The sequence below is a fragment of the Serinus canaria genome, chromosome 1A (assembly GCF_022539315.1).
Source record: "Serinus canaria isolate serCan28SL12 chromosome 1A, serCan2020, whole genome shotgun sequence".
Taxonomy (NCBI): Eukaryota; Metazoa; Chordata; class Aves; order Passeriformes; family Fringillidae; genus Serinus; species Serinus canaria.
Genome location: NC_066314.1, coordinates 6,480,388 through 6,508,349, shown reverse-complemented (window position 1 = coordinate 6,508,349; position 27,962 = coordinate 6,480,388). Strand labels below are relative to the sequence as shown.

The following is a 27,962-nucleotide window of genomic DNA, read 5'->3' as shown; positions in this document are numbered from 1 at the left end:
CCAGACAAACACTTTCGCTGTCATTTCTTACACTGGTTTTAATCAGCCAGTATTTCCTCATGCTCTTGTGATGCCACAGTTTCTTGGTTACAAACATTGCAGGGGAAGGCTGCATTGTTTTATTAAAAAAAAAAAAAATCTGCTGACATTTAAGAAACAGAACAGGGAGAGTTCAAGCTCTGATCATTTTGTAAACACCAAAGATGCAGGACCGAGTCAGAAGCCTACATGGATCAGAAATATTGCTTGGCTTTAACCCGGATGTGTACACAACAAAGCACCTTGGCCAAAGAAATCTGAGCTGCTAATAATCCACACTCCAGGTCATCCATGGAAAAAAGACTGATGAAATGCAGGCCCTGCACCTGTAAAGGCTACAGACATCTGTCACTTCCTCAAGCCAGCACAGGAGGCAGCTGGCTTTGATGAGTGGTCAGGCACAGAACAGAGGTAAAGAAGGCTTTACCTTCTTTTCTTTCTCCTTTTTGCTCTTCCTAAAGTGTGTGGAGCAGTCCCTTCTCATGGCATTGGACCAAATTGCTCCAATCATGGAGTTTCTCCTGGAAGTTTTGGACACAGATGACAAAAAATGCCTTTGGGAGGGAGGGAGAAAAGGGAATGTGATCAGTTTTTAAGTCTAGAAAACCAGTATTGGATTCCAGGAAAATGTTCCATGAAGCTGGTGGTTCCAGCAGTATGGGGCCTCCCCAGGGCTGCTGGATCCATCACTACTCTTGCAGGGTTTTGTTTATGATCCTGCATAAAAAGGACATTCCCCTGTGTGCACAGGATTTCCTTCCTGATGCCCTGATTCCCTTCCAGCAGCTGTTCCAAGCGTGGACCCCTGGAGAAGCAGGGGGCAGGTGAGTGCTGGGTGCAGCAGCACCCCTGAAGCTGCAGTGCAGAGGTGGCTCACTGCTCCTCTTGGCTTGGCTTCCTTGGCAAAGCCACTTTTCTACCCCTTGCCTGCGCCCACAGAGCCTCACCCCAGCACAGGCAGCAGGGCCTGGGGCACACATCCACAGGGACACATGTAGATCCACCCAAGGATGCTCCATCACTGTCTGTGACAAGAATTGCTTTCAATTAAGCAGGGCTTCAATTATGTGCAGTTCTCATCCCTATACCCTGGTACTGGTTAGCTTCAGCTCTACAGAGTCACATCTGTGGCAGTACTAATGAGCATGAATTTCCAAGTATTCATGTTTTCTTTCAGCCATGTTGCCACCTGGAAATCTCAATTTATTTTATTTTCCCCTCTGTTAAAGAAATGTCTAGTCTTTACAGATGTGGGGAAAAAAAAAAAAGAAGATAAAAATATGATCCAATTCCCTCTTCCCTCCAAAAATATCAGAAAGGAAAATCATGTAAGTGAGGGCTCAAAACCAGCAATGTTATCTCATGGTTTTCCTTATGCTTCATGTTTTGGGTTTTTTTTTAAATGAGGTGCTTGTTGTAGAGGTAATTGTTAAATGCTGGAGAAATGTTAGATCAGATCATCTGATTTCCAGCTCTCAAGATACTTATAGAGTTTTTTTTCAGATTGAAATAATCTCTCAAGGAACACACAGACGTGATAGGAGGCTAGTGCTCAGCAAAATCAGATCGATGGCAATCAGAAGATTCCGAGATCTTCTGCCTCCTCTCCGTCTGGGAGGAGGGAGAGGCACTAAAGGGTTCAAATTCCAGGTCAGGACTGCAGATGCCACGTCCTCAATTCATCTCTGCTGTCAAAACCATCAGCCAAATACCCCACAGCTGCTCACTGAGAAACAGCTTCTGTGTGTCGAGTTTGAAATGCTTTCAGAGAGCAACACGGAGGAGCCTGAAAATCAATTAATTATACAAATATTAGTGACTTCCTAAATGTGTTCAGTGCCAGGAGCTCCCATGCACCTCTGGTCCCCTGCACCACAGTCCCGGGGCGCTACATTCTCTGGGAGATAAAAAGAGTAATTAAAATCAGACAAGAAAAGCAACATTTTTTTTTTTTCGTCTTTCTGCTTGTTTTTAGACAAGACTTTTTCAAAGCCAGTTGCACAAAAAGCAATCTTTGAATTAACAGGCAATTACTTAATTAGGTACTTAGCAGCAAATTACATGAAGCAAAGTGCCTGTTTTATCTATTTGGAAATGTAAACTGGGCCCTGTGCTATCCCTAACACAGAAATTCCCTCCTTTCTGGAGAAAACTTGTCTTGCACATAAAGCAAGAGACTCATCTGAATCCTGACTTTAATTGTTTGGGAAAAGGGTCTTTGGAAGCACAAAAAGCACTTCCAGGGAGAAAAATGAACTGAGAAGACATCGAGGAATTTAGGAATTCAGACATGTTAGATTCCAGTGATTTGTATATTAAATGCATAAGAAAATATGGGATGCTTTGCAAACCAGTGATGGAAAAGGGTTGAACTGAGCAAGTAGTCTGTGACAATCCTGGCTGTTGGCTACTGAAACACAGCCCAGCATCCTAGAGTCATGCTGAACCCATCACCACCTGCTGCAAAACAGGATTACATTTTTTTTCCTGAAGCATGCCCAAAACCACATTCTGGGTAAAAAAAGTCACCAGCTGACACAGCCAGCCACATTGCAGTGCTCCTGCTGTGGTACCTGCAGCCTTCCATGGGCCACACACTGATCAAACCCCTTGGAGATGACACCTGAGGAAATGACACCTCTATCTCCCTGGGGCCACAGTCCTGGCTCTGCACTCAGAAAAATTTAATGTTGGCCAAATTTTGCCCATTGTCAGGTCCATTTGAGCCCCTCACTTTCCTTCTTGCCCAACATTTTGGTGTGACATGGATCAAATGTGACTTTTTGTCAAGTTTCTGGGCAAAATTCAGCATTGGTGGAGGACCTGGCCCTGCAGCTCTGGTTAAATTTCCCACCCAAATTGTTCCCAATCTCAAAGTTTTCATATTGAAGGAGAAGGTGTCAGAGCAAGGAATTCTACAGGCAGACTCAGGGGAAACATCAGCCTATGTGAGAAAGAATTTCTTCACAGAAAGGATGATTAGACATTAGAACAGGTTCCCAAGGACGTGGTGGAGTCACCATCCCTGGAGGTGTTTAAGGAATCCTGGATGTGGCACTCAGTGCCATGGTCTGGTTGACAGAGCACTGTTTGGTCACAGGCTGGACTCGATCTCAGAGGTCTTTTCCAATCGATTTCTAATCAATTCTGGGATTAGGGGAAATGGCTTTAAACAGAGACAGGGGAGACTCAGAGTAGATACCAAAGAAGCATTTTTCCCTGTTCGGTTGCCCAGACAGGTGGTGGAGTCACGGTGCCCGGAGCTGAGTTTGGGCTATGAGGTTCAGGGTCTAAGGGGTTACAGCGGCAGCGCTGCCTCGGACTGCTCCATCTTAAAGGTCTCTCCCAGCCTCGATGACTCCGGGACTGCACGAAGGGACCGGACCCCACACACACACACTCGCGGGCTGCCCACAGATGCCGAGCTGAGGGGGGGGGGGGGGGCGTGCTTGTGCGTGTGTGTATGGGGGGGGGTGGTGTCGCGACATGTCGCGCTGCAACGGCGCGCGCCCCCGCGCGGGAACGCGCGTGGGATGCGGTGTGAGGGGGAACGGGAGGGGGCGGGAAGGCGGGAGGGAAAGGGAGGGAAAAGCAGGGAAAGGGAGGAAAAGGGGGGGGGGTTTAACCCCCCCGTGCCCGGCGGCGGCGGCGGCATTTTCTATTCAGGCGGCGCTGAGGGAGCCCGTCGCGCCCGGTGCATTGTGGGACCGCGCTGGGAGTCCCGTTCGCGGGAGGAGGCGGAGGGCGAGGAGGCGGCGAGAGCCGGTGAGAGGGAGACCTGAGGAGGGAGGAGGAGGAGGAGGGGGGGTGCAAGGCGGGGAGATTTAAAGGGGAATTCGCCTCCGCCGTTCCCGCCGGGCCGGGCGCGGGGGGTGGCGCGGCGCGGCCGGGGCGCGGGGCGCCCGCCTGGCCCGGGCCCCGCCGCCCTCCCTCGGCCCGGCCCCGGGGGAAGGGCGGAGGAAGGAACGGGGATGGGGGGGCAGCGCCTCACCGCGATGCGGCCGCTTTAAAAAAATTTGGACGCCGGCAGCGGACGGGTTAAATTTTTCGCCCGCCGACATTTTTTTTTCCCTTTTCCCTCCTTTCCCCCCCCCCCCCCCATTCCTCCCCCCACCCCCGTGTTTCTCTCCCTTCCCGTTACGGAGTGTCGGCGTGGGGGGGTTCTGCTCCCAACATCCCACCGGCCGTCCCCGCCAGCGAGGGGTGAACCCCGCCCCGGTGACACCGTACCTGCACGTGGGGACACGGGGGACACCGCGGTCGGACACCCGCGGGCTCCGTCCCCGCCGCACCCCGGGAAGGGGCCGCTGCCACCGCTGCTCCACGCGCAGCTTCTTCCACCTCGTCCTCTTCCCCCGCCGCCTCTCCGGCTGCACAAAGAGCGGCAGCGAAGGCCCCGGGTTTGCCTCTAAAGGCAGCGGCTGGAAATTTAAGGTGTCCCGGAGCCATGTCTGCCCGCAGCGCTCCCCGCCGCATTCCCCGGATCGATGGTGGTTGCAGCGCCTCGCCTCGTGTGGCTCGGGCGGTCGGGCTGGCAGTGGGTGCGCTGGGGTTTGTTTGGGGTATGTACCTGGCTCCAGTTCTCTCTCCCTCCCCCCCCCCCTTTTCGCTCCTGTGCTTCCCTCTCTCTGCTGTTTAGGAAGGCAAGGGTTAAACTTTAGCTTTTAATATTTATTATGCCGCTCTTTTAAAGTAAGAAACGTCTGGGTTAGGAGGTGTTGTCTGCTGCTGGGGAGGGATGCTTGTCACTCACATCGCAGTGCTGCATGGACTGCCAGAATCGCAGAATGTTCTGAGTTGCAAGGGACTCTCAAGTGCCATCAGTCCAGCTGCTGGTTCTGCACAGGTCAGCCCCGAGAATCACACCTTGTGCTTGAGAGTTGTCCAAACTCTTCGTGAACCGTGCTAGGCTCGGTGCTGTGACCATCAAAGTCACCAAAACTTAGAATGTTGCTCCCAGGGGAGTCTGCGAATTACACAGTTGCAAGCAGCTTTAATCAGATCTTTATTAGAATAGTTGCCGTATTCTTGCACTGCATGTGTTCCATTAAATGAAATCATCTTGTTTGTTTCACGAGTGGTTTTCAAACAGGGGGAACTGTGTCCTTACAGTCCTTAAGGCTGCAAAAAGTTCCTGGTAGACTGTGGCCTCTGCATCCATCCCTGTGTAAGTAGGCAGGGGGTGCTAAGCTTATTGCACTTAGTGGTTAGATGAAGAAAGATGTTTCTCTTGCGGGGCAAGCTGCTCTTTATGATTTTCTGGAATTAATTAGAATGAATCGTTTTAAAAAAGAATGAAGAGAAACCCCCCCCCCTTGAAAAGCTTTTGTCTCCTATTTCTGTTGAGAGGTTGTTTTCCAGACACTTTTTTTTTTTTTTTTTTTGCAAGTGCTTAGTGTCTTGCATTGGAAGACAACTAAGGCTAGGAACTGAATTCATTGCTCATCCAAGACACGTTCTTGTAACTAGAGTTTGGATTTCTGCCCGAGCCTAGGCTTTGGAAGATTTGTTTTAAATAAGTGCCACACCTCCCAGAGAAGGAGGGAAAACACAGTGAAAGGGAATTGGGCTTCACATCAAAAGTTCTCAGGGAACTTAAAACTTCAGTTCCTACAAATTACAGACAATAAATTGACTTAAAGGTTTATGGAACAGATGTGCTTGTTAATAAGTGCTGTGGAGGGCAGATACAGCACAGTCTGTAGATTTACTTCTTTCCTTCGTTTAGCAAAGCTGAACTTGGCAAATACGAGTCCCTTGAATTCTTCTTTTCAGCTTAACCTCGTTAGGGCATAATCATCAGTATCAGGTTTTGTCAGTGGTGCCACTGAACTCTGTTCTTGGTGCTATTACATAGGATCCTTGCTTTCTAAGAAACTACTACTAGACAGATTGCTTTTAGTAATTCCTGAAAACTTGTTCTCTGAGAAAGATGAATTGTATTTTATCACAGCCGTTCCTGCTTAGAAGTCAGTGTCTCAGTTAGGCCTCTTATTAGTTTTGGAGTGTGGTGGATGTGACTCAGAGTGGAAAAACGTTCTAAAATTAGACATGCATTGTTAAGAATTTTATTAAATGAATTGCATCAGTGTCTTTTTACATTACTCTTTTAATGGACAATTCTCTGATTTTTCGTATCATTAGTTGACTAAAAAAGGGCTGAAGAGGCAAGAAACTTTTCAGCATTTTTTTGTCTGTGAACATGCTAAAAGGTAAACTGGCATGCTTGTAGGTGAACCACTCTGCTTAAATACAGGCTCTTTGTTCTTCTGCTACCTGTACCAACAGAACACCAGGACTGTGTTTTCTCCCAAGGAGAACAGGTGTATTATGAATTTCAGCTTCTTACTTCAGGACTGAAGCAGAGCCATTATTGAAAAGCATCCCATTTTTGAGATTAATATGTTAATGGCTAAAATTATGACCCCACACTGAGCTGAGTACAAACAGATGTCTGTGCTGAGCATGCTGCAGTACGAGGGCCCAAGCTGCCTTTTGGCCTCTATGCTCTGGGAACTATTTTTTCTTTCATTACCTCTGTGTTAAATGAGGACGGTAAGTGTGTTAGATTCTTTTTTTAATGAAAACCTTACGCAGCATATCTGGAAAAGAGCTTAATTCCCTGATTCACCTGGCATAGTTATAGTTTTAAATGTCAGAAGGTAGGATGAGGAGTCATCCCTTTGTAGTCATAGGGAAATGAGTTGTGTGAGATGTGCACACCTGTCTTAACAGGTGAACAACCATAATGAGCACTTTCTTTTTCTTTTAACTTTCACCATGTGGAAAACACATTGTCTTGCAGATGATAGGACTTTCCAATGTTCCCTTTTTTTTAATTGTTATTTTTATTTTTCAATAAGACTGATCAGCAGAGAAACTGATCCCATTGCTCTGGGGTGGGAGAGGCCGGCAGTCAGTGGGAGAGAACCATGTCTGTTCGGGAGTCCTTTAACCCAGAAAGTTACGAACTGGACAAGAGCTTCCGGCTGACCCGATTCACTGAACTGAAGGGCACAGGATGCAAAGTGCCACAGGATGTCTTACAGAAACTGCTTGAATCTCTACAAGAAAACCATTTTCAGGAAGATGAACAGTTCTTGGGGGCAGTTATGCCCAGGTTGGGTAAGTAGTTGCTGCTCTGGACATTGGTGATCCTTCTGCTGGGTTTACTTAGTGACACAATCATATTTGTGATTTGTTTAACCAGTTTGAAAATTGTGTGTTGTATAATGCATGCACAGCATCCAGAAAGCTAAAGAATTAATCTCATGCTGTCATTTGTTGGCATCTGGGATACAAGAATATTATCTTAATTATTTAACATCCTGCAGTGCACTCAACTACAAAGCAAAACACTCAGGAATGGCCATTGTGATGGGCACATGCTTAGGTGTTAGTCTGCTCCTCCCTTTCCCCCCTAGTAGATACTGTGCAAACTGAAATCCTCTCAGCTAATTTCTAGACTTTTATGTTCATGCATTGCATTTGGAATTTGATGCAATGGATGAATGACTTTGGATGACTCCCAGGTGAATTTCCCCTCTCCCTCCCCTCCCCTCTGTTCCTGGGTCACAGAAAGTGAGCAAGAGAACTTCCTTGCTTCAGCTGACTGGGAGCGAATTGTTTCACAGTTGTCATTATTCCTTTGAGTCCTTTCCTTGTTCCCCACTCTAACTCTTTTGCTCACCTGTAGAAGCTGCCTGGGAAAGGCTGCCTTTCCAAGACCTCTGTGTTCTTGCCAGCTTCACTTTCTCTTTGATATTTGCACAATGATGCAAGCAATGAGGGAAAACAACCTGCACAAGCCACCTACATGGGGAACAGGGCAAATGTAGGTATTTTGATACCAGCTACTGTACCTAATATTGATATAGATAAATTAATGTAGATAATGTGTTTAATGGCACTTTTAATTCTGTTTGTCTATTTACTCAGCCCTGCATATTCAGTCTCTTTGCAGTGCAGAATGGTTTTTTCCCCTCAACTTAAGAATATCAATGGAGCTTTTATTCTGAAATTATTATCAGTTTAGTGTTCAATAACCTTATTTAAATTTATATAAACATTACTAATTGTCTATTAGCAGGCTAACAGGCTGCAACCCACTATTCTGGTAGAGATTGAATATAATCAGAGATTAGTAAGGCACCCATGCTCTTGCTTAAACAATGGGGATCTTTGTATGAAGTATGTAAGCAGCAATTGTGTGTGAAGCTGGGGTGGCACTATAATTTAATATTCCCTGATAGAGGACACTTCCATCTTTTTTTCATCCTCAAATTGATGTTTATATGTATTTTTCTAGATTAAGTAAGCTGTTCACAGCAGCATTTCAGTTTGGCAATTTTCTAAAATCAGCAATAGTTTGGTTTAGATTTCTTTTCTCTTACAAACGTACAGGCTTTAAACAATTATGGAACTGCTAGTAGACTTCTCCTACAGCTATATGAAAAGGTATAAAAGTAGATTTACATCATCAGTGTGTAGGTGTGATACTATGTAACAGAAAATCTGTTAGTAATATAAGGTGAAGAGTTCAGATCTCTTTTAAAGTACACTTTTGTGATGAGTATCCCTTTAGCAAATGTGTCTTTGGATAAGTTTGGTGTGAGATTTGCCTTTGATGTCTTGTGCTTAAAAGGTATAGACACGGTAACTTTGCCCCCTATGCATAGGCATCATGCTTTTGAAATGCAGTCAGGAGGGAGGTTGCTAGCAGCAGGTTCAAGCTCTCCCCTTTTTAGTTCTGCAAGAGATGTAACCCAGAGCAAACTTAAATACGACTGTAAGAAACTTTTTAATCTGATGTTTATTCTCAGAGCTGTTACAGATCTGAAATCAGTCATGGCTCTGAACAGATTCACTTGTTATTCAGAGCTGTTTTGGTGGAACATTAACACAGCCTCAGAAGGACCATCATCCTAGCCCCTTAGTCTGCCTGTCAAACAGGGTTGGTTTTGCAGCATTATGGCATGAACAGGTGAACTGAGGGCAAAACAGCTCCTGCACCTGAGCCACTTCTCTGTAACTGCTTATGTGCCTTTCCCTGGAGGCACTGGATGTCAGGCATAGTGGCTTGGGAACTTCTGTGGAGATTGAGGCACCCTAAATTACTGCTTGAGAGCTTGTTAGTGCTCTTTCAAGGCAAGATCTCTTTCCTCTCTAGGCAGGGGAGGCAAGATCCTCTTGACCTATATACTGATCACCTGGCAGACCTCTGTCCCCTCAGATGACAGCAACTTGCTCCATCCCTATACAGGACACTGCCAAACACTGGTTTGTAGCTCTTGTTAGGGTAGTGTGTTTCATGAATACGTGGTGAAAAGTCCCTGTGTGACATCTGCTCCCTAAAAATGGGCTATTTTGAAGGCTCTTGCCCTGTGGGGCATGCAGAGTAATTCCAGGTAGCTTGCTGCCAGCCCAGGAAGGAGGTAAGCTTCCTGCTATTGCTGCAGGGCACAAGGCTATCCACAGGGGAGTGTGGCTCAGCCAGCATGTTGTGATTTGTCATCTTTGGTGTGGGCTCTTCCGTGGCAGCAAATGCTGGGAGGTTCTGATATCACATGTTCTGTTTGAAATATCCACTGCCAGGGAAAAGGTTGTGGTGCTCAGAGTTGTGGTTTTCTCCAAGGAGTTCTGTATCTGTCAGATGGTCTGCAACCTTCTAGCTGTGCAAAGTGAGGCTAATGCAGTTGCTAAAGCTCCAAGAGGGTGAATCATCTTTCACCAAGGGCCTGGGCTGTGGCTTGTGGAGTTCTTGCTCATTCTGAAGTGAGGGAAGGTCCTTTATGAGATGCCGTGTCCCTTCACAACTGTCACTGTGTTTTTGTTGAGATCGGAGTGACAGGAAAACCTATTTGCTTTTGACAATATCAGTGTGCTTAGTTCCTCTTAACTTTAAATGTACTTACATAAAAGCAGAGATGTTCTTGATGTGCTGTTATGCTGCTGCAAAAGAATAAAAAAACATTGTAGTTTAGTTCTTGCCTTCAGCCATTTGTACTTATGTTCAGTTCCAACCAGGAGTTTTCTTTCTTTGCTTGTTTTTTCCTCTTACTTGTGCTGTGTGCTTTTTCTGGCAAAGGAATTTGCCTTCTCTGTTTAGGCAAGGTTAGGAGTTGTATTTCACAGACATGTTTTATGAACTCTTTTGTTAAGAGCAGCAGATAATTTAGGGCCCAGTTACCCACATCACTTATGGATTTCTGTCTTTGCAGGAATTGGGATGGACACTTGTGTTATTCCATTAAGACATGGAGGTTTGTCATTAGTCCAGACGACAGATTATATTTATCCTATTGTGGATGACCCTTATATGATGGTAAGTTGGCTAAATTTGGTTCTTGGGTCTGTTGCTGATTCAGGCTTCTCACCAACCTGGTGGCAGCTCTGACATTTTCTTCTAGATGTGTGGTGCTATTTGTGTGAATAATTGCATTCAGAGTCTTTCCTAAATAGACATCAAGAGGGAAAGGCATCATTTCATCCTGGAATCTCCCATGTTGGCCAGGAATGCTGCAGTGCTGCTTTCTGTGTAGGTGAAAGTTGGGAGAACTGCCACCTTTAATTCAGATTTCCCTTCATCTCTTGTTCTGTGGGATTTGGTTTGAAAAGGCCAAAAGGGGTAAAAAGAGCAGCCTGTGAAGTAGCAGGTAGTAAACTCCACTTAAAAGCAGAACCACATTGTAATTGGCCTTTTTTGAGGTATTGAAATAACCAGGTAACCCATCAGAACTGGAAATACCTAATGTCAGTAGTTGGCAATAGCACCTGGCAATTTCAGAGTGCCTTGTGAACACCAGCTTTCCTGTGGTGCTTCCTCCACCTGAACATGAACATGAAATGACTGGTTGGAAGGTGTATGCACGTGAGCCTTGGTGCATTCTGTGTTCCTGTTGACTTGAACAGACCCTGGGAAATAAATGAGCTTTAAAAAATACTTTAATAAAGGTATAAGGAAATGTTAAATGAAAGGTGCTAGAATTAATGTTTTCTGTGGTTTGGATATGACTCATTGCTTTTCTTGTTGTTGGTGTAACTGAATGTTTTATGTGCTGCTGTCAGTTTGTTTGCTCTGTGAGACCTCTCTGGTAGGTTTTTGACACAGTTTGAGATTGGGGCCTTTTTTTTTTTTTTAGCATGTTTGGCCATGTTTTGTGCACATATGTAAGCCTAGCTCCTGTAATTTCTCTTCCAGGAGAGCTCTCTTTCTGCAAACTGAGCAGCCAAAAATCTCAGGATGGCTCCTGGAATATGGAGTTATTGAGCTCTCCTGAGAAATTTGATTCAAGTGGGTTGCTTTAATATCACGTGGGAACTTGTCAGGGACCAGAGGAGAAAAAATGTTTTGGAGATCTGTGTTCAACTTTGTCGTCTGAGAAACTCTTTTCTCACCTTGTAACAAAAACTTGAGGGACAGTGTTGAAGGCTGTGGTGTAGGGGGAGGGCTGCCTTGTTTGGAGATAGAAATGCCACAGGAGTAGATAGATGGGCTGTGCCCAGATGAGGTTTAGGTCAGTGTGGTTAGGAGTGGAATGTAAATTTGGCCTTAGTCCAGCTTCAGTGGTTGCATCATAGTTACAGTCTGTACTGTGATCCACATGCACCAGCAGCTGTAACCTTGGTGCTGTCTAACTCTCAAGTCCTTCACTTTTCATTCTTGAGGGCATTTATTTTAATCTGGTGGCTGGGCACTTCCTAATCTGTTTACATATGTGTATTTCTTCCTAAGAGCTAACTGAGGATGGGGATTCTGTCTCAAGCCTTCTTGCTGATACCACCAATGATGATCCAGCAGGATATTGCTCTTGTACCCTCTGCTCAGACCTCTCTCTTGAGGGCAAGAGTACCCCAAGGGACAGTATAGATTACCTCCTACTTGTGTGGACCAGCATTGGTTAGAGGACAGTCAAATACAGTTTGCCACGGGGTTTATGGGTGGTTGTTACAAGCAGAGGAATTGTGAGACTTGGGAATTTTGAGTTGGTGTCCATGCTGTATAAAGGGCTGTGCTCTGGCCTCTTCTGCTCAAGAGATGCTACTGCTACCCTGCTTCTCCAACTGCTTCTTTCCCTGGTTTAAGTCCAGGTGTCTCCTGACCCACGCCTGTTGTTACTGTGGTACCAGTATCACTCACCTGCAGTGCATACTCTCCTTGCCCTTCCCCTCAGTCTCCTTACCCAGGCACTTCTGGTCTGGTTTTGAGTGGGTGTTCCCTCATCTAGAGTCTCTTCCTTTCTCTGTGCACGGGGTTTACTTGCAGCTCCTTATCTGATCTCTCTTCCTAACTGGAGGACAGGAAGCAAAGGGGGAAAGCCATAAGTGCAAATGAACTCCTGGGTGCTGTGGCGGGAAGGGTTTAGGAAACAGCTGAGGAAGGCAAACTGCTTGTGGACTCAGCTGAACTTCCTATTTCTGCTATTTCTGAAGAAAACAGCTTTCACTCTCTTACTGCTTATTTTAAAACTACGTTCTGCAGTTATACGTAAAATCATTCTTCCTTCTTTTCTTCTTTCTCCTTCACTTTCACTTTGTCCTTGAAAATGCTCAGTTCCATGTGCAGAATTATTCCTAGGATGTACACCTGTAAAATCTGTACAAAGCATAGGATTTATTTAGCTTAAATGGCTTATTAGAAAAGTTACAAGCAATCAAAAAAATAAGTATCAATCCACTGGACTAATAGTGGATACTGGCCTCTGTTGTAGCACTGTGGAGACACCTGTTTGAGTACAGAAGCAGGGAGCTGCTGCTTTGACAGAGTACATCTTTCCCCTTCCATCCAGGAACCTTTTTGTTGCTGTTTTAGGAACCTTCACTCAAGACTGAAGATGGCTGTCTGATTCTTCATCCTTTGCCCTTACAAATAGTTCTCTGTATTGCACACAGGTCTTTGTGTTTCAGGGCACTGTGCAAGCAGGCAGGTGACCTGCAGGACCTGGCCAGTCTGACCCCTGTCTGTGAGCCCTGTGGGGTTGGCTGGTGTTCACAAGAGCCCTGTGTTGTTCTCTGCTCCTTCAGACTTGGGAAGTGCACTTCCCTGAATTTGTTTCCATAGTGGTTTTGGCAGTTGGCAAAAGCATTATTAGACTGACCTCTGACTATCACAGGTATTGTCCTTATGGTTTTAAAAACTTATCTGTCATTCCTAACAGGGAACAAACCAGCAGTTTGCTTGGTAAATACTGAAGATAACAGAGAATGGCTGGATAGTTCCACAAAAGGGAAATGTCAGGCCTATAGAAATTTGACAGCTAATATCTATCAAATAGTGCACTACACCAGTCTTTTCCTAATAGTTTAAAATTTAAATTATTAAAATATATTCCAGTTCCAAATATCAGGGATTCCTCCGGTGCCACCAAAAACTCTTGAATTTATGCAAAACTGTATTATATTTATTTGGAGATGTTATTTCATGTCATCAGCAAGTGAAGTAACTGCCTGAAAATATTACTTCTTTGCAAATTGTATCAAATAAGCATGTTGTTGCTTTTTCCATTATGGTATTCCCTTTGAACATAATGAAAAGCAGAAACTTAAAATCATAAAGCCAGGTGTTGGTTGCAGTTCTGCAGCTGTAAACTTTAAACAACTTTCATAAAATGCATGGAGTATTCCAGAGTAACACAACAGAATTTGTCCTATATTTTAAAATATCTTGCTGTCCTTTAGGACGCACACTGTATAAGGCAATTCTGCATATTCATCAGGAAACTTGATATGTCATCTGTGCTGGGTCCATACCTCAGAAACCCTGACTCAAATCCATTAATTTAGTAAAATTAGAGTAACTAATCTCATGCAATGTGAGTGATGGCTTCTCAGTCCTGTCAGCTTCCTGGCTTCTTAGAGCAATCTTCAGCAGACAGTTTTGTCTCTTGTACAAGTTTTTGTTAGTGGAGATACTTACATGCACATACAACAGTCAGTAAAGTTGTTGGTGCTGTAGCAAAATTCAGCCTGATCTTGTCACCTGGAAAGTGGCAGATAAACACATCTCTCACTATGTGAGTGGTGGCAAATCCAGTTCCTGAGAGCCCTGAGCTTCTCTATTCCCTGTACGTGCTGTCATCCCCAGAGCAGAGGAAGCAGTCCAGTGTGGGTGTGTGCTGGCAGCACAGCTGTATCCTCCGGGAAGAGGAGTTCTGTCCTAGAAACTGAGGATTGCAGACATGCCCTCCAGAGGAGGGTAGGGAACAAACATCTTTCTCATCAAAGACCCATCTCTTGCATATTCTGATGCACAAGTTCAGCAGTATGTGCTTTTTGGATTAAGTTCCTAGCAGTTGTGAATTCCATACCATCTCCATCAGAATGTAGAGTTTTGTGCTGGAATAAAGTTAACAGGAATATACCACGTTAAGTAAACAGAGCTTGTTATCAGGGACAGACTACTGATCTTAACTTCAGCCTCTCAGACTGGGCATGCAGTGTGAGCTCTGGGATTCCTAGGGAGTCAGTGGGAGAGTGTGCTGATGAAGACAGCTGGGATGAATTCTCTCCATATGTAAAAGGAAGGATACCTGCACTTCTAGGTGGGCACATAGCACATAATGGACCATACCACATCTCTAGCTGGGTTTCTTAATGCTGTGGAGTAAGAAGCTGTGTCAGAGTGCAAACTCACACTGGAAGCTTTGCTTGTGGAAAGTGTTTAAACATTCACTAAGAGTGCTGCAGAGTTTTTTTCTTGTCTCTTTGTTTTTCAGGGACGAATAGCGTGTGCCAATGTCCTAAGTGACCTTTATGCCATGGGGGTCACAGAATGTGACAACATGTTGATGCTCCTTGGAATCAGCAATAAAATGACAGATAGGGTAAGACTTTTGACAATTTTTCTTGAAGGAAGAGTCAAACAGCTAAATGTGCTCAGAATGTATTTACCTTTAGTGTATTTTCTCCTCGAAGTTTGAAGCTGTGTAAAGAAAAGATGGTCTTATTGGGTGGCTTAGTTCATAGGATCTTGCTTCATAAACATTCTGAAGTCATGTGCTAAAAGTTCAGTTTTCTGTGGCATTGTAATCTGCTGCCTTCATCCCCACCAAAATGGGGTGCCTCCTTCTGTCAAAGGCCAGCATTTGATGGCCAGCTCATCTATCAATCTGGATAGATAATTATGATTTGTTTTGGGTTTTTTGTTTTTTTTTTTTTTTTTGTAGAATAGATCAGCTTGTTTGTTTTGCTGTAGTAAAAAAGGGATGTTTATTCTTAGAAGGCTGTAAGTTAAAACTTTGTTGGGCAATGGAGCCCAAATGCCATCTTGGTTAAATGTTGCCTTTTAGCGCTGCTCTGCTGTGGCTCTTCCTGATTACAGCAGCAGGATAATTGTTCTGAGTTTCCAGAACTCTGATTACTCTTATATGACCTTTTGAACAATGTTTCTTCAATGTAAGAGTGTCTTTGCACCTCTTCTACACAGAGCTGTAAAACTGTAACTCTGTAGGATAACATGAGGTTTCAGGAGGCCAGACTCTTTCTAACCGTTGCTTTTCTGTCATGAACTATTTCCCATGAGGGCATTTGGTTGGAGTGGTTAAAGCCTTGGACCAGTCTTGAAATGACTAGCACTGCTGTGTATGGAACTCTGACTTCTGTTTTGATCTCTAGGAAAGAGACAAAGTGATGCCTCTAATTATCCAGGGTTTCAAAGATGCAGCAGAAGAGGCAGGAACATCTGTTACTGGTGGCCAAACAGTGTTAAATCCCTGGATTGTTTTAGGAGGAGTGGCCACAACAGTCTGTCAGCCTAATGAATTTATAATGTAAGTTAAATCACTAAACAATCAAAGACACTGGTCTGAGGGATACAGTAAAAATCCTTTAAGCACTGTGTTGTGATCTTGTGGTGGTTCTCTGATGAATAAAGCAGTACCTTCTGCTTGCTTTAGTCCTTAGCACTCAACAAGATGCCACATCTCTTTGCACATATTTGCTTTTTTTTAAACAGGATGTCCTTTTACTTCTCCCCACCCCCCAGTCCTTTTTGATCCTGTTCTCCTTTTGACAGGAGAATTAAGTGTCTAATCTTTAAAGGCAGTGGATTCTGTTTTGAACATAAATTTCTATCACACTTATACATGCATTTCTAAACCATGTCCCAATTATCCTGTTAATGGCTGAAGAGACCTACAGAACTGCTGTCTATAGAGCATTCTGTCCATTTAACAGTAGCTGATTTTGAATGTCCCACTGTGGCATGTTACTCTATACAAATGAACTTGTGCATGATCCTAATGTTGGACATCTTATGCCCTGGGTAAAAAGGAAATTTTTTTCCTTTATCCTCTCTTATGTCTTCTCAAAAAATTTGAAAGACGAGGTGTAATTTGGTGTGTGTCTGACTGCAAGCATTGTTTTTTCCAAGAAAGAAGGATTAGCACTTCTTAAACAAGTTTGCTGCATTTTCCTCAATAATACTGCGTGGCAATGAATCCCAAAGGGTAATTCTGCAATTAGTCAGTTTTTTAACTGACTAGTAAGATGTATGGGTCTGTGAAAATGTAATTATCAGCACTTATTCCTAATAGCGTGTTTGAACCTCACTGTGTAGTTAATATATGAATTCTTTGTTTCCAGGCCAGACAATGCAGTGCCAGGAGATGTACTTGTATTGACTAAACCCTTGGGAACACAAGTGGCTGTAGCTGTCCACCAATGGCTAGATATTGTGAGTACACTGCAAAAAAAGAAAAGGTGTATAGGTAAAAGGTGTAAAGATGACTTTCCTCATTCCTTCCACATGACAAAGTTCAGCTCAGGTGGAAGTCATCTGTCACCTCTCTCCTCCTTCCTCCTTGATATGCTCCAGCCTTCCCTACTTGTGTGCAACATTCCTTTGGAATCAAGGCAATTTACAATTTTGTGCTTAGTGAGCCCATCTTAATTGCACCTAATTCTTAGTTATTTCTCAGGCATTGCTATAATAACCAAAATTGTTTACTAACAGAACAACAGACTATCACCCTGGGCAACATTATGCCCTACTCCACCTGCCAAAGTAATTGGCAACACTTGCTGATGGCATTTAGGGCAGGAATGCTCTCTCTGTGTTCTTGGGCTTTCTGCTTGTGTGCATGGAAGTTTATCTGCGTTTCACATGTATTGCCCTGTGCATTCAGTAAGAATATTTCTAGCAGCATTATGGATGTAGACATACTTCCATCTGCTACTTCAGGCAAAAATGTAACTACTGAACTGAAAAGTAACTGCAAAATTGGCATCTGCTTATGTTGTCTGGCTCCCAGTACGTGACTTCCAAATTATAACTGCTCAGTTTACACTCTAAAAAGATGCATCTTTTCTACTTTTGGGACTCCTGAGCCAAAAGACTGGCAGAGGAGTGAGCTGGAATCTACATTGGTTTGGCTGTTGGCCACTGTATTGTCAGATGAATTCTAATTAACACAGCTAGTGTTAGCAAAGTGGGAGAGAACCAGCTTAAACCTTCATTGGAGTCTGAAGTGTGAGCAGCAAGGGAAAAATATTTTTCTCCTTCTTCATAGGGTCTGGCCTAGCAACTTTGACCTCTTCAGAATCCTATGTTTTCCACAGATAGAAGGATCAGGTCCTCAGATAATCTTGATATGAAAATGAAGTGAAACAAGATCCCAATTCCATAGTATGTTTTCTAGCCATAATCTTACTTCTTAACATATCTTCTTGTTGTACTGATGAGCAGACTTGCAAATTAAGGCTATTCTGAATTTCCGCATATTTCAAATACTACTAAATTCCTCAACTGTCAAACAGAAAAACCTGGTCTGAAAAATGAGGACAGCCAGGAAATCAATACTCTTATTATTATGTATAAGCAGAATATATCTTTGATTGCGGTAGGAAAATTTCTGAGTAGCTATGCTACCTTTTCTTTAGCTTTGTTTTGTAAAAGTGCAGGGAAAGTGAAAGTAGAATTAATTACCCAACACAAACCCACCTGTAAATCAAATTTTGGTGGGGAATTGGACTTCATATTAAAAAGTGTGTGGGAGAAGGTATAGTATAGCAAGTTTATGCACAGGCAAGTAAGGCAAACTGGAGTGTAGAGATATGGATGCTTAAAGGCACGAAAGGGGCAGGGATGTGCCCCTTCAGAGAGGGTTTTCTTGCTTTTTGCTGTTGTCTACAAACCCTTCCTATTTGGAAATCCAGTCTTGCTTTTATAACGTGTTTAGGAGTTTTTGCAATTTTTTCTGCCCTAATTCCCTGTTGAGTAACCCCAGTACCTTCATTGCTCTAGTGGAGAGGAATTTTCCTCCAATTCATATCTTGCCTGTGTTTGTGGCTCTTTTACTCTCAGCCTTGAGTTCTGCTTCCATGTCATTTGTGATTTCCATTGCCATCATCTGACCAGTTTCTGTCCTGTGGTCAGCCTCAGAACTGTTTTTGAAACCTAAGGCAGAATGACTACTCATATTTTTTCAGTCATTCCCAGAGTAAGAATAATCACTATTCTGTCATCTCTGTAACAGCCACATCTTATTTTTTGACTTGGTCTCTCATTTGTGTAAACAAAAATGCTTTTCTTTAATGGTAGATCCAGTTCAACCTAATATCAGAAACTCTGGTCTCACTGCCATTGTTCCTTGGTTTTCAACAATTTATTTATTTTGGCTGACCAGTCTTTTCCCCCTTTTGCCATTTCTGGATTCTCCCTTACACCCCTTGAAGTCAGCATCATTTGTTAAGACAAGATGGTTCCCCAGTGCAGGATCACCTTCCATTTCTTAGTAGTTCCTGCACCTTTTGTTAAGTAAGATGTTTGTTCTATACATATACTTTATGGAATGGCAGTGTAGGTATTGTAGCTTCAAAAATCCTGTGTTTTCCAACTTTCAGTTCTCTGTAATTTTATTTTTGTTTAAAAAAAAAATCAGTTAAATCAGTTGTAGTGTGGCTTTTAAAAATAAAATAGTTGCTTTGTTTCATTCTGGATCTGGAATCACTTCAGCTTTGAATGAAACAATTACCCTTTATAAAGGTACTGTTTCCTAAGTTGTTTTGAAACCCTTATGGGATGAAGAGAATTTATGGGAATATGATGAAGGGATGAGACCATACCAGACACTGGGGAATGGGTGGAAGGTGCTGGTATTAAATTGTAAAGGAGGCTTATGAATATACCTTAGTCCTAAACTAGAGTGATTATATCCTGCCTTTGCTTACATTCCTCTAACCAGGACTGGTGGATATCAATGGTCTTTTCTCATCAAAGTGCCCAGGTGTGAAATCAAGAACAATCTCTTAAAAACACAAGAAGCCAGAAATTACAAATCTCAACATCCAGCAACAAAGTTTTTTTTTTTTTTATTTGGCTGTGGGGGTTCAATCCAGAGAGTTTCCTTGAAGGAGTTCTTTCCTAAGGGTAGTTTGTTCCACTCCACTCAGCTGCTGAAGGTGGGATTTGAGGTACTTAGTGCCTAACAGATCTTTAAATGAACTTTGCTGGGGTACAGCAGACTAAGGCACACACCTGACTGGAACATTTTCCCCCTCTTTAACTGTTAAAAAAAAAGTACATTTTGGATTCAGGGTTTGGCTTTTTTTTTTTAAGTGGTCAGGGTGTGCTTTTAAATGTACAGCTGAAAATCTAAAAGAAACATTTTTATTTCATCCATTAGCCTGAAAAGTGGAATAAAATCAAACTCGTGGTAACGCAGGAAGATGTAGAACTAGCATATCAGGAGGCAATGATGAATATGGCACGGCTGAACAGGACAGGTAAGAAGAAATGTGTGTGTTGGAAGGGAGGGGTTGTGAGTATTTCCAATTCCATATCAATTTAATTTCACTGCCTTGGGGAATTGTGACACAGCCACTTTGTCCTTTTCATTCTGCCCCATTTCTCTGCTGTTCAGTGTTAGCAAAACCAACAAATTAAAATCAAACGCTCTCTTGTAATTATACAGCCAAAACACAAAGCTGCTGGATATTATTATGACTCATGTGAGTGCTGCAAGTAACATCCCAGTGAGTTAAAGGATGTTTTAAAGCGAAAAATACTGGATTTGTTCCTTATTTTCTTGCATGGAGAAGGCCTGGCTGTGATAAGATTAAAATAATTTGAAATTGAATTAAAAAAAGGAAAAGCTGTATAAGCTTCAATTTCAATTTTGATTTATAAAAAAATTTTACTTTGTTCTAATTCAGTCTTGTACTATGTTTTCCACATGTGGAGTATGTATGTGGAATATACTTTTTTTTTCTGTTTGTCTTTTTCCTATTCCTGTAGCAGTTTTTGTTGGTGTTTTTTTGTTTGTTTGTTTGTTTTTTGGGGGGTTTTTTTCTTTGAATTTTGGTAGAGGAAAGGTTCTGCTTTTACCCTAGAAGTTTTAATCCAGGATTTCCCTTCTTCGTTCAAAGTATCTTTTGGCAGAGTGGAGAATGAAGTGTTTCCTTACTTCTCAGTTGAAGGAACGGGAATAGTTAAATATCTCTTTTCCCATTTATTCAGTTTTCATTTCTTATGTCATCCCTCTGGTTTTTCATTCTTTGTCAAAGAATCATTCCTTCCAGGAAACATAAATGACCAGCATTGCTTTGTGGAAAAGAACTTGGTCCTGCTCCTGCATTGGGAAGCACCCAGAGAAAGTCAAAGTGTTCTCAATTTTTGTTTTTCTCTACTCTTGTCAGACACCTTTAACAGCGCTTAAATACTCTTAACTGGTGCAATTGCCCTGCATGCAGGGGTGCCCTTTTCCTACCCTGGAGCTGCAAATGTGCAGGAATTTCATGAATGTATAGGTGGGGAGGCTCAGGCCCTTCCCCTACAGCCGCGGGCTTTGTTCTTCAGCTCTTAAACTTTGTGTCCACATCTCAAGTTCTGATGTCACCATTGCAGGGCGGCAGGGAAAGATGTGTGAGAAGACTGAGCTGTGTCTGGTCCTTGCCCTTAGTGGAGCAAAGCTGAGCTCAGAACCTCCCTGGCCCACAGCTTTGGGAAGTTTGGATCTGAAGCAAACCCCTGTTTCTTAGGCTGCCAATATAAATGAGTAGCACGTGTCTAATAGCTCATGCTCATAAATGCAACTTCCATGACAGATTTTCAGCATGATTTAATGTTGTAAATACAGATTGAATTTTTTAAGTGTTACATGCACTATTTGTGAATTCCAGTTCTCTTTGAGCATGATTTTATTTATTTTATTTATTTAAACCAACCTGGTTTGCATTAAAGGTGTGCAACTTCATTTGGACTGTGCACAATATTGCTAAAGCGCTTTCCTGATAATTGGGTATTTTCTGATGTGTTCTCTCCCCCTCCCTCCCTCCCTTGTAGCTGCTGGCCTCATGCACACGTTCAATGCACATGCAGCTACAGACATCACAGGATTTGGGATCCTGGGCCATGCACAGAACCTTGCCAAGCAGCAGCGGAACGAGGTGTCCTTCGTTATCCACAACCTCCCTGTCCTGGCCAAGATGGCTGCTGTCAGTAAGGCCTGTGGCAACATGTTCGGCCTCATGCACGGGACTTGTCCAGAGACTTCAGGTAGGTGACAGCTGTGCCACCCTCTTCCTTCCCTACACCTGCACCTCAGAATTCCATTTCAAATGCACAAATTGGTGCTGTGTGTTCAGAGTCACAGTTGGTTTGGCACCTGGCCAAGCTAATGATTAGCAGCCACACAGGTGTTCACAACTCCTTCAGCCAGACTTGCAAACCACCATCCTGTTCTGAGTGTCTTCTGCTCCCGTATGCAACACTATTACAGAAACCCTGCAACCCTACAGTTTGCAGTTAGAAGTTAGTGATGATTCTAAATTCTTTTGAAACCTGCTTTTCTCTGTTAACCCCGGAACAGTGGATATCTGGAAATTCCACCGCATCTGGCACAGTTTTCTCAAAAGCAAAGCCACTGGCAGTAGTTTTGCCTGACAAAGGATGGTCTTTGGTTTGGTACTATAAAATTCAGTGTTGGGTGGGCCAGTGTTGGCATCTGAGGCCTTCTCCGTCCACAGCATGCAGACATCCAAGAATACAGCTTACAGCTTTTCTCCTTTACTTGTATGAAATCTGACTTCAGGGATTGTGGCAAGCAGCAGAAAAATAAATGTTGCTTTCTGACCCATCTATTACTCGAGTTCAATAAAGCTGCCATGTGCAGTGACAGTGAGTACAACAGATTGCACTGAAAACCTGGCTATGGACAAAAACAGAGTCATCAGGTGATGAGAAATTCTGATGTTTTTTAAGTTGCGTTATTAAGAGTAGGCTCTTCTCTGATGAGCATGATCACTGTCATCTGCTGGATGTCTTTCTACTTAACTTTCATTCTGAATCTTCTGTTTAATTTTATTTTTTCTAATTTAGTCTGACTCTTCTTTCTCTTTGGGAGATGGAGAGATGTAGCAACGCATTCTGTCTTTTTCTCCTATTTCATTTCCCTGCCATCTTCTGGCTCTTCAGAAGTATTACCCATGTTCTCTGCAGTTCACAACAGAGGGGGCCCCTTGAAACAAAACAGTTGGAAGATTTGGAAAAAAGCATCACAGTGAGAGCAATCAACTTTTCCCCTAGTGGATACATAATTTACCCTGATCTGCTGAGTTGTTCCTTGGCCCTCTGTGCTTGAGCAGGCACTCTGTCCTACAGAGACTGTGTGGCTCAGATGATGTGTAACAGGATATGGGGCGTGAACCCTTTCCAAATCCAGAGTAAGTCAAAAGGGAGCAGAAATATCTGGTAGCAGCTTGGCAAGCTGTGTCAATAAGGTTGGTAATACCAGTCAGATTCTTAAAACCCAGGAGTCCACATAGCTGGAGTGTCAGTACATTTATTATTTGGAAAAAGCCCAACAAATGGCATGATACAGAGCTGAAACTGCAAGGTGCCCTTCCAGGTGAGTGGCTGTAGTATGGGATTGGATAGCAGTTGGTGTGGGAATGGTTTAGCTGCAAACCGAGTGCTTACGTCTTCAGAGCTGCCTGTCCTGCACCTTGGGGATACCCAATTCTCTTTTCACTGCAGGAATGTAAAACAGTGCAGATGGATGCACTGCCAGGAAGTAAGAAATGCTTGACTTCAGGATCTCTTTTGGGAGTGAGATCAAGAGGTCTTTTTGAAATGCTGAGCAGTTGCATTGTGCAGAGATGGATGATGATGGGAAAAACAGCCAGACAGATCTGGTTGGTGGTGAACCACGGGTGCCTCAAAACACATCTGTCTGATTTGATCACAGCGCTGTGTTTCTCGCATTAGAGGTGGCCACAGGGATTTGTCACAGGGCAGTGTCTGCCAGATCCCCAAAAGATCTGTAGCCACGTGGACACACTGGCCAGGAAGCTGAATAATTACCCACAGGCTTTGGGCTTGCACTGCAGGGCCTGGTGTGTGTCAGCAGGGTGAGCTGGGCAGGCTCTGCTGGCACGGCTCGTTAGCATTCAGACCAGGCTGTATGCACACCTCCTGTCCGAGGCTTGATTTATGTGAAGGCCAAGGCTTGCCTTGCTGTGCCTGATACCCAGCTGTGGGGAGGCCTGCTGGGGCTGCTCAAGGCTCTGCTTACTCTGACACTTCTTCTCTGTTGGCTTCAACCACTAGACACGGCCTGTCTGTAGCTTCTTCATCTGGGAACAGATGTTTTTCAGCTGAGTGCTGAAATTTCTTACTCATTTCCAGTACTGCACTGAAATTTCTTACTCATTTCCAGTAAGAAATCTACTGGAAAACTATTTGAATGGATTTTAAGGTTATTGAGTTGGGGTTTTTTCCCCCTATGTGCATTTGCTGGGCACCTGTTGAGAAAAGCCAGTGTGGAAAAGATGTATTAAGTCATCTGTTCCATCCTTGAGGCACTCTTGCTAATGGTGTAGTCTCCTAAAATTGCACTTTTATATGATTCTGTGCTCTCTTTTAGGGAACTCCTTGGTAATGGTTAAAGTTGCTGCTGAGCATTCAAAAGAATGAGTTGTTAGTTAGAGTGGCTACTTGCAGAGATAAGTCAGAGTTACTCTGTTTGGGACATTGATACATGTATGCATTTTTCAGTCCTAATAACTTTTGGATGGTGTCAGATGACTCTTTTAGTGCAGTCGAGGTATCTCAGCAACTTGGTATTTGTGGAGATTGGGTGGAAATAGGCAGATGGATGGAAAAGAAGGGCTGTGTCAGTGCCTGACAAGAGGCAAGGCTAATGATGTCATCCTGTTGTAAGTCATTGCGGGAGAAAGCTATTAGCAGGAGCAAGGACTTGGTTTTGATTCATGAACTATTTATATCTCTGCTCTTAATTACAGAGTTTTGTCTGGCCTGCTTTTGAAGTGTTCTGTGTCTACTTCCCTGCTTGAAATACTACTTGTTAAAACCAGCAATGTTCAAAGCCTTTTACCAAAAAAAGCCTTTTGTTCTTAAAAAGATAAGCCAGGACAGGCACCAAATATCTGCATCCTTTCAGTCCCCAAAAAGCAGAACAGCTGGGAATGCCAAGAACACAGACTAGCCTAAAAAACACCTTAAGGATTTACCCAAAGGGTAAAGAAACTGGTCAGTGTACCAGAGAAATAAGTATAATCCCTGCAAACAGGAAGCCTGCTGCTGGTTGAGAGTAGCCCCCACAGCCTTTTTGAGCATTATTGATCAGACTGGGATGTAGCCAGCAGGTGGGGAGGGATTTTTTTTTTCCTTTGGGTCTTGCCAGAGAATGATAAGAGGGTATGTGTACAAGTGATACAAAATTGCAGGAAGAGCCTCTGTGTGTGTGTGTGTGTGCATGTGAAAAATTGAGTGAAGATCACTTTTCTGCTCTTTCTTGTTTTCTTTTTTTACCATACTTGCACATCTCCCTTCTGGCTAGTTTGCACCTTCTCTGCACTGCCACTTGCAAACATCTCCCCTGACTCACTTGTGCTGTGACATTAAATTTCTCTTCAATTGGATTTAGAGCCTTCCATGGGAATGTCACATAATTCCTTTGCAATTGATTTGTCTGTTACATCTGGAGTAGTTACAGCCACTGTCATTACGGGGTTTTTGTTGTTGTTTGATGGAAATACTGGGATGTTATTTTGAAATGTCAGAGAGATAGGCATTTTTTGGCCAGCACACTTTTCTTGATACAGAATCTAAAAAAATCACTTTCACACTGCCACTTACCCTTTTAATGAACTCCTCATGTTCAGTAGCTGCTTCTTCATGGCCCTAAATGAAGAGTGTCTTTAGTCACCACCGAGGGGACTGTGTGCTTGGAAAAGCAAACATCAAGGTGCCCATTGTTTGAGTTGCCTGTGGAGGAGGATGTGGCACCCCGAGCCCAAGGTGGCCTGCTCAGAGGTGATGGCCCTTTGCCTCAGGGCTGGCTCAGAGCTGGTGGCACAACTTGTGAGGATGAGAATGCTTTGGGTCAAAGAGAAGTGAGGCTCAGCTTGTGCCCAAATTCCTCGGTGTGTGAATCTACTCTCTCTGTGTATTCTCCAAACATTTTCAATTCACTTGCCAACCTATCTTTTTCAGTGCTTTGGGATTCTAAGAATGGAAGTGCTTTTGGGTTTAATTGTGGAATGGCGAGCTTGCTAACTCATTACTGAGCTGCTTCTGAAAGCCTTCATTAGTAAACAAAGTAATTTCTATTGTGTCTGAGAAAAAAACTTACAGGAAAGGCTAAAAAGGTTAGAAAACTGTCAGACAAAGGGGTCACAAGGGCAGTCACAGGGAATGCTGCATCAGGCCTGTGCTTCATGTTCTGCCTCTTGCATTCTCAGCAGGGCAGTGGTCCCTGCTTTGATGAATGATTTCATTGCAGGCAAGGGGATTACTCACACAATCAGCTGTCACCAATATGTGGTTACAGGTGTCTGCATATGACCTTTATCCAAAATGTTTCGGTGTAGAGTCACTCTGCAGTCCTGTGAGGAAGGTTACAATGCTGGTGTTGTTTCAGTATGTCGTTTGTTGGAATCAATACCACATCCTTTTGCCAACATCTTTTGTGTGTATTTGGCTTCATTTATATGAAACTAAACACTGCATTCAGGCACAGACATCTTGCTGTTGAACGAGAGCACAGACTTCTCCTGTGTCTTTTCTTGGAGTCTTTGGAGTTCAGCAGACTCCACTGAAGTCACCAAGTGCTTGTCCAAGTAGGCCTCTGGCCGACCAAGGCTGAAATACTTTTCAGTCAGATGTTCTGATGCCCTGCTCCCTTTCTTTGCAGGAGGCCTCCTCATCTGCTTACCACGAGAGCAGGCAGCGCGTTTCTGCGCCGAGATCAAGTCCCCGAAATACGGCGAAGGCCACCAGGCGTGGATTATCGGCATTGTGGAGAAGGGCAACCGCACGGCCAGGATCATAGACAAACCCCGGATCATTGAAGTGGCACCACAGGTGGCCACTCAGAACGTGAACCCCACACCCGGTGCCACCTCTTAATAGAGATGAAATAGCTGTTTGTTTTTGAATAGATCTATTCCCTTATCATTCTACAATTTAAAGAACTGTAAAAAGAAAAGAAAACTTGTTGTGTCTGCACATCTGGTGGCCTTAGGTCAGTTTATGAGTGGATACAAATAATAAAATCCATTGCCTTTTTTTCCTGTTACATTAACTGAAGATGCACCTAATCTTGAGGCAGCTTCTGAGTTGAGAATTATATTGTTATCCAATACTGTTGATTCATTTTGAATCTTTAGACACTTATCTCTTGCCGCATAGGCTCTTTTTAAAGGTGCTTTCACGTAGCACAGACATTACCAGTAGTAGTGTCGAATAGCAGTTTGTGTCCTTTCATTATGTGTATATTTATCATGAATCTAATTTTGATGCCTTGAGTGATATTCCAGAAAGGCAATAAATTGACAGACACAGTGGGTTACCCAGTAGTAAGAGGTTGCATGATTGCATTCAATCTTCGATTAAAAAAAAAATTATTTTATTTTCGAAATTCTTTTGTAAAGTTTAGTCTTACCAAGAGCATCTACGACCCTGGACATTGCTTGGTAGTGCACTCAGTTTAAACAGCAAGTGCTGACTTTTTGCATGGAAAGCGCTTCAGAGTCGAAGGAGTACTTTTGAATTTCATTATTTGTAGACCTGACAATATTTACTGTATTATCAATGATTGTTTTCTTTATTGATAGTAAGGACAAATAAATCTTCTTTTTTATTTTGCAACGTGATTGGATGTGCTATAGTGCAACAAAGGTTTTTGCAGACCAAAAGGAGGTTACTGTATAATATTCATTTACAATTCACTATATAAATAACTACACAAATAATTTTTAAATATAATCCATCTAAAATAAACCTCTGTTCTGTGGATGGTAGTGTTTAATACATTTTATATTTTGTATAGTGATTACAAGCCTTTTTTGTTTCTTTAAAAATCAGCAGCTGTTTAGTATAATTCTTAGTATTATTTTGTTCTTTGCTCAATACAATTTTCTGCACGCTTTTGTGATCTGTGTTTAAAACCAACATTGCCAACAATGCAGCTTGAACTTAAGCTTGTTATTCAAAATAAATATTTAATTTTTTTTATTGCTCTTGTATAAGTGCATGAACTTTTTTGATTCCTATCTGAATTATTCACTAGAAAGAAGAGAAATCCAATTTTTAAAAATTATATTGCATGTGTGATTATATTGATAATTGTGATCACTCCTTGAATCAGTTCTCCAAGCTGTGATGTCCAGTGGTAACCTCAAGTAAAGCTGAGGGCAAGTAGGTTATCTCCAAGTATATTATCCACTTGATTTTGTTTATTTTACTTACCAGCACCAAGTCTACAACATTTTGAATTGTTTCCCCTGCAAGTGCTCCTGTGCCTGCTGTCAGCAAGAGGAGGGCTCGTGGAAGGGATGCTGGAGCCCGTTTGCCCAGCCAGCATGGGAAGCTGCCCCTTGCAGCAGCCTCACCACTGACCCGGCTCTGCCCAGACACTCCCTGCTGTCCTGAACTGTGCTGAGCCCGCTCCTGAAGCTTCTCC

General features: G+C 43.2%; 1 protein-coding gene and 1 long non-coding RNA gene across 3 annotated transcripts; one reads left to right on the top strand and one right to left on the bottom strand.

Annotated features, from left to right (window-relative positions):
• Window positions 1–20: 20 nt before the first annotated feature.
• LOC115485268 (uncharacterized) lies at window positions 21–4,415 on the bottom strand. The gene is made up of 2 exons (XR_003946029.2): window positions 4,270–4,415; window positions 21–1,825 (listed from the first exon to the last, which is right to left on the bottom strand). It is a non-coding gene; the product is annotated as an uncharacterized LOC115485268 (long non-coding RNA).
• Window positions 3,673–27,516, top strand: SEPHS1 (selenophosphate synthetase 1). 2 transcript variants are annotated; one of them, XM_030238660.2, is made up of 9 exons: window positions 3,673–3,804; window positions 6,903–7,164; window positions 10,260–10,363; window positions 14,754–14,861; window positions 15,652–15,806; window positions 16,621–16,711; window positions 19,662–19,761; window positions 21,320–21,532; window positions 26,193–27,516. In XM_030238660.2, the coding sequence occupies exons 2-9, from the start codon at window positions 6,972–6,974 to the stop codon at window positions 26,405–26,407; spliced, it is 1,179 nt and encodes a 392-aa protein (XP_030094520.1). In that variant the 5' UTR covers window positions 3,673–3,804; window positions 6,903–6,971; the 3' UTR covers window positions 26,408–27,516. The 2 variants fall into 2 exon arrangements, with proteins under 2 accessions (XP_030094520.1, XP_030094521.1); XM_030238661.2 differs by lacking the exon at window positions 3,673–3,804 and adding an exon at window positions 4,447–4,601.
• Window positions 27,517–27,962: the final 446 nt, after the last annotated feature.

What these genes read in the sequence shown, in the direction of transcription:
- SEPHS1 (XM_030238660.2), top strand. Translation starts at nt 6,972, where the DNA reads ATGTCTGTTCGGGAGTCCTTTAACCCAGAAAGTTACGAACTGGACAAG. An exon ending in CAGCCTAATGAATTTATAAT is followed by an intron (nt 15,807 to 16,620) that starts GTAAGTTAAATC and finishes CTTTGTTTCCAG; the next exon opens with GCCAGACAATGCAGTGCCAG. An exon ending in GACTTGTCCAGAGACTTCAG is followed by an intron (nt 21,533 to 26,192) that starts GTAGGTGACAGC and finishes CTTTCTTTGCAG; the next exon opens with GAGGCCTCCTCATCTGCTTA.